This window comes from Melospiza melodia, chromosome 6, assembly GCF_035770615.1.
Source record: "Melospiza melodia melodia isolate bMelMel2 chromosome 6, bMelMel2.pri, whole genome shotgun sequence".
Taxonomy (NCBI): domain Eukaryota; kingdom Metazoa; phylum Chordata; class Aves; order Passeriformes; family Passerellidae; genus Melospiza; species Melospiza melodia.
Window position 1 is genome coordinate 55,715,463 of NC_086199.1, and position 10,538 is coordinate 55,726,000.

Sequence of the window (10,538 nt, forward strand, 5' to 3'; positions counted from 1 at the left end):
ACCTACTCTACATCGTCCCCCCGGGGTGCCCTGTGCCCCCCAAGCCTGGGGGCTCCCCCAGCCCCAAACCCACCGGCAGCCCAAAGCCACCCCCAGCCCAGCCGTGTGTCCCCTCCCGTGAGCTGTGGCACAGAGAGCTCTGGACCCGTCTGCACCCAGCACGGGGACACCGGGGACATCTCCCCACCCACGGGGTGACACTGCTCAGCAAACATGACCCGGACGGCCCTGCCTGGATCCTGCTGTGCCAGCAGGGCCCAGCCCTGGCAGCAGCTGGTGAGGAGCCACTCTGCCACACTGGGACAGTCCCCGCAGGGTGACAGATGGGGCCCTGAAGCTCTCCCAGGCTTCCTGCAGCGAGGGCATAGAACCCCGTCAGACACGACCCCCTGCCCACCCTCCACAGCAAAGGGGGAATGCAGCGCTGTCACAGCTCCCCTTCCCAGCTCCCTGCAGCTGCTGTGCCACCCCATAAATGTGGGAAGCCACCTCAGAGCCCTCCAAGCCCCCAAGCCATGCAAAGCTCCATCCCCCCCCAGCCAGGGCAGAACAAAAGTGTAACCTGCAGCACATCCCGCTCTGGCACAGGGCACGGACAGCCCCGGCCCTGCAGCTCAGGGAGCTGGGATGAAGCTCCCCCAGAAGCTCCCTTGCCCCAGAATCGCTCTACAGGAGCCTTCCCAGCTCCCTACAGCTCCTGCCCCCCTGTCAAGCCAGGACAAGCCAAGTTTTGCAGACAGCTGCCTGAGCATGGGGAGGGCCCCCAAGGGGTGCCATGGGGCAGCCCCCTCCTAACTGGGGCCCCACAGCAGAGCCAAAAGCAGCTGCTGGGTTTAAGGCTGGGCAGGAGGGAGGACAAGTGTCCCCCAGACAGGGAAGGGGACCTGGCAGAGGGGAGAGGCATGTGGGACATAGGGATTAGGCTACAGAGTGGGGGTCTGGTGGTGAGCAGCCTCCCCACGGCATGGCTTGCAGCACGGAGCATCCCAGCGAGGCATTCCAGCTCCCAGGGTGTCCTCACAGGCTGAGGAAGTCCTCCTTTCGGTAGCCCTTCTGCAAGGAGACAGCCCCATCAGGCACACGGAGCCCCTGTGCTCCAGCACTGATGGGCCACAGTGTCCCCACCCCACCCAGAGCACAGGGACAACGCTCTGGGATGGCCCCACACCTGGAGAAAAGCAGGGGTGGAGTGGGGCCCCACCATATCCTGGGAAGCATTTGGGTGGTGAGGCTCTCCAGGATGAATCTCCTTGGCCTCGATTCCCTAGGGATCCCCCCACTGGCAGTGGGAGGCTCTGGAATGGGTACGTACCATCTTGAAGTCCCGGTGGAGCTTGGTGTACTGCCACATGTTTCCCAGGAGGCTGGCGGCGGCCCGGGAGGACTTCTCGTTGTCTGAGCTGGGAAAGGGACAGGATGCCATGATGTTTTGGGGACCACTGAGCATGGGACAGCTCAAGGACACCACCCCAGAGGGGTCTGGAGGGATTTGGGGCTAGGTGGGGGTGGGGAGAGGCAGGAGGTGAATGGCTGGATCCCACAATAACAGGAATAGGGAGAGGTTTTCTGATGGGAAAAGGCAGCTATGGCGATGGTGGGGTGTCCTTAGGGGGTGACAAAGGGCTGGCAGGTGGCCACGAGGCCACTCTGAGCTAGGGTGGGGACTCCCAACACCAAGGCTTGGGAAAGGAAACTTGTGACCCTCTTCCACTGTGCTGGAGCAGGGAGGGAGAGGAGAGCAGGACAGGAGGCCGGGTGTGAGCTGGGACACACAGCTCCCACCTGTCCCGTCGCTTCTTGATGAAGAAGAGCTTCCTGAGGCCGTCAAAGTAGACGATGTCGCGGGCGGCCATGGGGCTCTCCACCACCAGGTTGTTGAGCACGGCGATGATGTTCACGATGACATCGGCGGGCGGGGCCTTGTCCCCGACACTCCCTGGCAGCTTCTCGATCAGGTGGCTGACCACCTTGGTGGCTGTGGGCAAAGGGAACATCAGGGCTGGTGGCCAGAGCTGGAGGGACAGAGCCACGTCTGGGAACAGGGGATGGAGCAGCCCGCAGGCTCAGCTGCATACGGGGATGCAGCAGGCAGGATGGGGTTGGGATGTGGCTGGAGATAACGGGAGGCAAAAGAAAAGGTTGGGAAGCACCCCCCAGCCCTGGCTGACCCCTGGCACTCACACATCTCGTCCTTGTTGCGGGCGTGGCGGGACAGGTTGCGGATGAGGCCGGTGAGGGAGCGCAGCTGGTGGTGGTCGGCGGTGCGGACGCGGTCCAGCACGGGATTCAGGATGCGCTCCTGCTCCAGCGCCAGCCGGCTCAGCACCCCCGCCCACTGCAAGGCAAACATCCCCTTGGAGACCTCACCAGCCCCCTGCTCCTCCTCAGCCCACTCACTGGGAGCAGGTTGGGGTGAGCCCTGCCCAGGTGCCCCCCTCCCACAGGGCTGTGGTGGGCAGGCTGTGGACCCCGGTGTCCCCAGGCTCACCCTGCGGTCCCCAGCCGTGATGTTCTGCAGGGCACCCGAGGCCGCCTCTGTCGTGTGCTTGTTGAGCTCGCAGCGCTGCAGCAGCCGGTTGTAGATGCCCACGATCTGCGGGTTCCAGAGCCACTCCATGCCCTTGGGGTCCTTGGAGACCTCCGTGAAGGTGACGATGTCTGCGTTCAGGTAGTGCTGAGGGACAGGGGCATTGTTAGACTCCAGGGATGTCCCCTCCTCATGTCCCTCACTGCCAGTGTTGCCTTTTCCAAACCTGCCTGGCCTGAACTGCTGGGCAGGGAGCTGGCAGGTCACCCTGGCTACACCATGCTCCATAGTATGGAAAAGCAGGGGTTCAGCACCTGATTCACCCCAAACACCTGATTCACCCTCTGCTGAGCTCACCCATGTGTCCCACCCACCAGCTAAGGCTGGCGTCCACCTCCACCCTGGCATCACCTCTGCTGCCAGCGCTTCCCAGTGCCAGCCCCACCCTGGTGACAGGGCCAGGATATGCCCCCACTGACCTCCCGGGCTTTCTTGCTCTGGGGGCTGAAGCAGCCCACCAGCTCCCCTGTCACCATGCCGCCGGCATTCCTGCGGTGGCCCTCGAGGCGCTGCAGCGAGGACGGGGGCATCTCGTCGTACAAGCGGTAGGAGAGGTTGCGCAGGACACAGACAGCGTTCTCCACGCTCTGGGGGGCACAGGGGACACGAGGGTGTCATCCCTGGGCCACCTGCAGGGTGTGTCCCGCTGGCACAGGGGCTCTACAGCAGAGTCATGAGGCTGGGTGTGCCCAGCGAGCCCAGCTGGTGGACTCCAGGAGCTGGACTGGCTCTCCCAGCATCACACCAAGATGTGCCTTTGCACAATGGGGTGGGGAGCAGCACCTCAGCTCCTCTAGCACCACCTTGGGGTCTCACCTTGTCCTCCGACTTCCCCACCTCCAGGGAGCTGTTCACATAGTGGATCATGGAGTCCACCAGCCCGTGACACTCACGCATCTTCTGCCGGGTCTGCTGGCTGGCAGAGCTCAGGTTCCTGCATGGGAACAGGGTTTTGTCATGGAGAGAAGGGGATCCCCCACAGCCACCCCTTCCTGAGCCCAAAAACAAACCCTGCAGACAGTGCTCCTGTCTCTCCCTCCCTCCAAAACTTTGCTCCCAGTGGGAGGAGCTGGAGGAGATACCTGAGGAAGCCTGTGGAGTTATAAAAAATCTCTGCCTCTGAGGGGTTCTGCTGGATGACACCCGAGGCCCCCAGCCCAGAGAGAGGGACCAGGACCAGATCTGTGAGCTGCTCCAGTGTATCCCGGGCCAGGCGATCCTTCAGGTTGTCACTGGAGGACAGATTCCACAGGATCCCTGCACAGAGGGGGACCCTCAGTACTGGAACGGCTGGAGAGCACATCCACCCCAACTCCCCTCCCCACGGGGGTGGTGACAACCAAGCAAAGGGATCATCCCTGTGGAGCTGCACTCACAGAGGAACAGAAGCCACTCCTGGGGGAGGAGGACCCTTGCCCACCCCACCATTGTCCCCAACCTGTGACGTTCTTGCGGAGCTCGTCATCGGGCTCCCGCAGGGTGCGCATCAGCTCGTAGATGCCGTTCTCCTCCACCAGCGCCAGCTTGTTCTCGGTGTTGTCGTAGATGAGGTTGCGCATGGCGCCGGTGGCGTGGCGCTGCACCTCCTGGTTCGGGCTGTTGAACAGCTTCACCAGCTTGGGCATGGCCTGCAGGCTGCGGGCCTGGGGGACAGCCCGGGGGGTCAGACATGCTGCATTCCCAGGGCTCCCTCCAGCCCCTGCACCTGCCTGCGGTGTCGGAGGGGCTGGGAAACCCCCTGTTCCCGCTGGGAAACCCCCTGCTTCCACCCTTCCAGGGCCTCACCTGCTTCTTGGCGCTGCTGTCGCTGTAGCACTTGTGCTGCAGGTAGGCAGCGCCCAGCACCTGCAGGTTGGGGTCACTGGCGATCAGGTACTTCACTGCTGAGGGCAGGTCGATGTCGTCAAACCTGGAACCACAGCCGGGTGAGTCCCAGCAGAGCATCCCAAAGGATCCTCCACCTCTGTACCCCACTGTGTCCCCCATGTCCATAGAGCCCCACCAACCCATCCATCCCCCTTCCCACTGTGCTCTGGGCACGGGACTCCATTCCCAGTGGGAAGAGCATCCTCCTGCCATGTCTCAGGATGTGTCCATGGAGGAGTCAGCATCAGGGGCAGGACACACTTGGAGGTCAGCCTGTGCGGTGGTCCAAGCTGCACCCACCATCCCACCCCTCTTCCCAACATCCCTTGTGCCCAGTGGGAGCTGGAAGGGTTCGCCCTCCTCCAGCAGGGTGGGATACACTCCCGCCGTGGGGACAATGACCAGGACACCCCGAAGCATCCCCCAGCCCTCACCCTCCAGCGTGGTGCCCGAGCAGCGTGCTGTGCCCGTTGTACATCTCCATGGCGCGCGGCTCCCCGAGGTGGTGGCCGGACTCGGCCAGGCTGCGCACGGAGGGGGCGCGGGAGCTGTGCTCCCCCAGCCCCAGGAAGGCGCCACCGCCTCCCGTGGGCATGGTGCCGAAGGAGCCGGCGCTCAGCCGGGAGCGGTTGTTGCTCTGGAAGCGCTGCAGCGTGCGCATGGCGGGCGCGCGGATGGTGCGGCTCGGCGGGCCCTCGGCGCCGTCCAGCCAGTCGCAGGCGGCCTTGCCGGCCGTACCGCTGCTCAGCTGCCGCTCGAAGGCGAAGGAGCGGCCGAAGCCGCCGCCGGCCTGGCTCTTGTAGAGCTGCCGGTGCCCGGGAGCGTCCAGCTGCTCCGACAGGACGCTGTAGCGGTCGTCGGCGAGCGGGACGGGCCCGTCGGCCAGGCGCAGGGAGCGCAGCGACAGCGTGTCCAGGTTCTGGCGGCAGCGGAAGTTGCGCTCGTGGAAGGAGCTAGGCCGCGGCGAGGTGGCGGCCTGTGAGGCCGCGTAGCCAGGCACGTACGCGCGGCCCTTGGGCAGGCCCCCGTTGCTGATGGTGGCCATACGCTTGTGAGGGGTCAGGTCCACGGCCGAGCGCGAGGACCAGCCGCTGCCCCGCAGCGTGCCGAAATCCTTCTTGGCCAGCGGCTGGTACAGCTGCAGCGGGAAAAAATGGAAGGTTAGGAGTCCATCCGTCCACCAGGGGAGCACAGAGCTCTCCTCAGCGCAGCCGAGGCGGTGGGCAGGGGACAGAGCCCCGGTGGGTACGTACCGAGGCCTTGGCGTCCACCCCATTGCTCTGGGAGCGGGAGCTGAAGGAGGAGCGCAGGGTCGAGCTGTACTGACCGCCTGCAGGACAGCCACAGAGGAGGCAGAGTGAGCACGGGCAGGGCAGGAAGGGATCGGCAGATCAAAGATCGCCCCAGCTCATCCCAGGGGGACCTGCTGCGGGAACTGTGGCACCGCAAGCAGAGCTGGGGGGACACAGGGGTGGGAGGAGGCCGCATTCACCTGCCCGCTGGCCACGGGGAGCCGAGGTGGCCTCCCCGCCCTGCCCGTGCCCCGACGGCGAGGGCACTAATTGCCACCTTGGCGGGGACGCCGCGGCGCAGCCCGGTCCCCCCTGCCGCGGCTGGATCAGCAGCCCAGGCATCCCCCAGAGCCAGTCCCGGCTCCCCCGCCCTGGGAACGGCACCTGGAAGCCCAGAGCCCCCCACGGCACCCCACGCTGCCCATCTGCCCTGCCACCGCCCCAGGGCCGCCGGCGGGACACGACAGGGACGGGACGGGACAGGGACGCCGCCAGTGCTGGCGGTTCCAGGAGCGTGACTCACGCCTGGGGCAGCCTCGGGGTGTCAGAGGGGTCTGTCCCAGCACGGGGGTCCCCAGCGCGGGGGTCGGGCCCGGGGGATCCTGGCGGATGCCGGGCGGGGCGGCAGGGCGGAGGCCGCCGGCGCAGACGTTAAATGGAGGAGCTGGAGCCCGGCCAGCGCCGCCGCTCAGGGCTGGGGGGGCTCTGCCAGGGCGGGAAAATCCTCCCCCCTGCCAGCCCAAAGCGGGGCGTGGGACCCCAGCAGCGCAAAGGCCTCCAAGGGCAGCTGGGGGAACTGAGGCAGGACCCTGAGTGCGGTAAAACGAGCCCACGCCGGGGCTGAGCTACCCCCGATCCCAGCTCTGGGGATGCTCGGGGACACTGGGGGGACTCGGTCAGGGTGGGGGGCACCCCCCAGCCCGCAGGCAGGCTGCACCCAGAGCCCAGTTCCGACCGAGGGGCTCCCACCCCCCATTTCCCACCGCGTGTTCCCAGGGGCTCCGGGGGGTCTCCCACCTCTGGTGCCGTCGGCGAGGTCCTCGGGGCGGGCGGGCGCCTGTCCCCGCAGCATCATGCGGATGCGGACCTGCTCCTGGACACGGGCGCTGCGCAGCCGCTGGGCCTCGGCCGCCTCCCGGCCACGCTCGTCCAGCTGCCGGTCCGAGGGCAAGGCCAGCGAGCAGACGCCGGCCTCGGGCTGCAGGGCCGACAGCAGGAAGGCTGAGTTAGTCTCCTGCATGGTGCCGAGGGTCCGCGGCCAGCCCGGCCGCCCTGCGCAGGTGAGCGGCGGCAGTGGCGGCGTTCCGGCGTTCCCCAGCCGTAGGGAGGCTCCGTCCCGGCCCGTCCGTCCCGCCCCGCCGCCACGCCTCGCCGGGAAAAGGAGGGGGCCCCACCGGGGCCGCTGTCACCATTGACAGCGTCGCCATCGTCACCGCCACAGGTGGAGGTGGCCAGGGGTGGCCTCGGGGATGGGGGAGGTGAGTGGTCCAGGGGTCTGGGGGTCCTACCTTGGGAAAAGCCAGGATCCCCTCAGACAGTCAACCCCTGACTCCTGGGCAGCCAAACAGTGAGCCCCAGATCCCCACAGTGTCTCATTAATGAGCCCAAGACCCCCAGGAAACCCCCCAGAAGAACCCTGGGCCCCCACAAAGCCTCCCCATTGATCTCTGCCATTGAACCCTGGACACCCACATTGTTTCTCCAGTCAGCCCTGGAGACTCATGTGCTCTCCTAGGAGAGCCCCAGATCCTTGGAGAACCTTCCTGCTGACCTCCAGAGACTCACACGGCCCTGCCACTGAGCCCCAGACCCCTACAATGTCCCTCCAATGAGCTCACGACCCCCAGGAAACCTCTGAGGACAGTGCTCTGGATCCCCATATGACCTCTCCGTCCAGCTCTAGACCCCCACACTGTCACTCCAGTGAGCTCCAGATCCCTTTATGGGCTCCCAGGAGTGTCCCAGACCACCAGGGAGACCCCTGCCAGCCCTGACCACAAAACCCCAGGCCACCTCCACAGGGACACCCAGATCACTCAAGGCACTCTCCAGGAGCGCTCTGGACCCCAATGTGTCACAGGGGTCCAGCCTGGAGTGGGGGCTCCCTGCAGTAATTCCTGGCCGGGCCCTCCCTGCTTTGCTTTTCAAATCAGCCGGGGAATGAAAGAACAACAATAATAAAAAAGGGGCGGCAGAGCGCCGCGGGCCCGCGGTGACGAACGCGGTGACTCAGGCCCCGCTGCCACCACCACAGGTACTAATTAGCCTCGCCCCACCTGCCGAGCCGCCCCACGGCAGCCAGAGCGGGGACACCCCGTCCCCTCAGCCCGCCGTGCTCGGGGTCAGCTCCCAAATCCCCCCGCTGCCCACAGCCCCCGCTCGCGGCTCATTCCCGACCGAGCTCGGCCGTTCCCAGCCCCTGCTCGGGGTCACGGTGGCTCGGTGTCCCCGGCCAGGAGTTTTGGGGTGAGCATGGGCCTGGCTCTGCGGGCAGCCCTGGCTCAGCGCTTGGCGTCACCGCTGCGGCAGTGACAGCGGCGCTGCGGGCTGGGCCGGGTTTACAACACCCGGCGGTGACACCGCGCGCGCTTCGGTGGCGGGTGAAAAGGGCGGCTGTCCCCGAGGAATGTGCCGCCGTCAGCAGGAGCCGCGGCAGGGGCGGGGTGCCGACAGCTGCGGAACAGCAGTTTGGGGTGACAGTCCCACAATCCCCCTTGGTGGCACCATCCCCATGTGGCCAGGACCAACGTGGGGGCAACCCATCTCCCCAACTCTGGGGTTTGTGGGACCCCCGTGTTTGCCCATGGGCCAGGCCTGGGCCTTTTGGGGTACAGCACGCAGGAAAGCCCCCGAGGTTCCCCCCAGCGCGGCACCACCCCACGGGCGCACGGGGTTTGGCAGCGCTCGGCGGGCGCTCCCAGCCCTCGGAGCCCGGATGAATCACGGGTTCCCCCCGCAGCGGAGGGGCGGAGGGGGTGGATCGCTCCCTCTGCAAGCCGACACTTGCCCGCCGTGCCCGTGCCAGGATCCCGGGGGATCGGGGCCATCCCAGCAGCCCCCCAACTCCGGGGGACAGAGGGGCTCCGGGGACAGCCCTGAGCCCACTGGCACCCCCACCTGCCCCCAGCTCTGCCTGCCTCCCAAACCCGCGTTCCCCCAGCATAACACTGCCCAGCAGCTGACAAATGGAAATTCGGGGGTCCAGGGGGATTCAAGGAATGCTTGGAGCAGGAATGGGCAGCGCTTGCCTCATCAAGCAGCTCGTTAATTGGGGAAGGTCAGATAGGAGGGGGATTCACCAGGGGGCTTAGAAATAGCAAATCAGCAAAAAGAAAACGTTTGAAGCAAAATTGAGGGATTCCCGAGGGGATCCGACCGCAGCTGGAGTGACACGGAGTGAAATTATCCCAATCTGGGGTCCCTAAAGCGGCCGCTGACCACCCCCAGCCTGGAGCCACCTCTGTCACTCCCCCGCGGGGTGACAGAGCCACATTCCCGGGGAGCCCCGGCTCCTGGGAGCACTCCGTCCTCTCCCACCCCCCGAGCAGCCCCGGGTGCCCGTGTCCCCATGCCCCGGTGCCCCGGGCTGGCCGTGCCCGCGGGGCCGTCGGTGTCGGGGCGGGAGTGGCCGCGGTGGCAGCGCGCAGCCCGGACAGCGCGCACGTGCCAGGAGCCACGCTGGGGACAGCGAGGCACAGCGAGGGACGGAGCGAGGGAAAAGCCTCCTGGGCAGGGCTGGCCGCTGTTGGGCAGCCGCCAGACCCACGTGTCGGAGCCCCAGACCCTCAGCACCACCCCGGGCAGGGGAAGGGGACAGGGTGCGTGGCAGGGCGAGTGCCACCGGCTCTCCCCAGGGACCCACCGTGGGGACGGTGGGGACAGTGGCGAGGATGGCCGCGGTGGGGACGGCAGGTACCTGGCTGGGTGGCCCCGGAGGGCAGCTGTCCTGCAGCATCCTCGGGCGGGCAGGTGCACCCCTGGGTGCTGCGGGGCGCGGGTGGGCGCCGGCGTCTGCGGCGGGCGTGGGGCGTGCGGGCCCGCCCCGCACCTCGCCCAACCAGTCTCCTCGCAGGGCTTTTGCATGGAAGCCGCTCGCCTCCCCGCCGAGGCTGCCATCTCGGGGCTCACCGGGGCTCCTCAAAATCCTCAGCACGGCCAGGGGTCCGGGGGGAGCACCCCCCACAGCAGAGCCACGTCTTGGCCACCTTCGTGCTGCTGCAAAGAGTCCCCAGGGATCCCCACCGCCACCATGGCCGTGATCCAATGCGTCCTTCCCACCACATCCCCCTGAACAGCCAGCTCGGGGCACCCATGGGTGTAACAGGGAGGGTTTGGGGGTGTCAGAAGGAGAAGATGGAGGAGAGGCAGAGTTTGGGGGGCACAGACATTGTTTGGGATGCAGGGGGCTCCCCCTGGTTTGCAGCGAGCGTGTTTGTGTGCGTGGGATGGAGCAGGAGCCCTTTGAAGCCAGATAAGCTGAGAGGGAGCGTTTGAAACGAGCCAAACCAGTTTGGGGGGATCACCACTTAGCTCCTACCACCACTAACCCAGGCCCCCCACCACACCCCACACCCACCAGGGAATGCCAGGAGGGAGCCCCTCAGCAAAGCCCAGTGCAGGGCAGGAGGTGCCAGCACCCTCCCCATGACCACTGCTGTCACATGTGGGCTGTTGTCAGCCCGGGGGTGTCAGGGGGACCCTGTGCTCCCCTCAGCCTTCACGACCTCCCCTCTCAGGCCCATGGCTGGGGGAGCCCCTCAGCGAGGGAACTCCAGGCTGGAGTTCGCCTCCAC

General features: G+C 66.6%; 1 protein-coding gene across 1 annotated transcript; it reads right to left on the bottom strand.

Annotated features, from left to right (window-relative positions):
• Nucleotides 1–34: 34 nt before the first annotated feature.
• PKP3 (plakophilin 3) lies at nucleotides 35–7,024 on the bottom strand. Its single transcript, XM_063158346.1, has 13 exons — nucleotides 6,763–7,024; nucleotides 5,707–5,783; nucleotides 4,888–5,591; nucleotides 4,373–4,496; nucleotides 4,026–4,230; nucleotides 3,670–3,844; nucleotides 3,404–3,521; nucleotides 3,007–3,174; nucleotides 2,489–2,674; nucleotides 2,182–2,335; nucleotides 1,783–1,975; nucleotides 1,313–1,400; nucleotides 35–1,053 (listed from the first exon to the last, which is right to left on the bottom strand). Exons 1-13 carry the CDS (start codon nucleotides 6,983–6,985, stop codon nucleotides 1,018–1,020), a joined length of 2,451 nt encoding a protein of 816 aa, XP_063014416.1. The 5' UTR covers nucleotides 6,986–7,024; the 3' UTR covers nucleotides 35–1,017.
• Nucleotides 7,025–10,538: the final 3,514 nt, after the last annotated feature.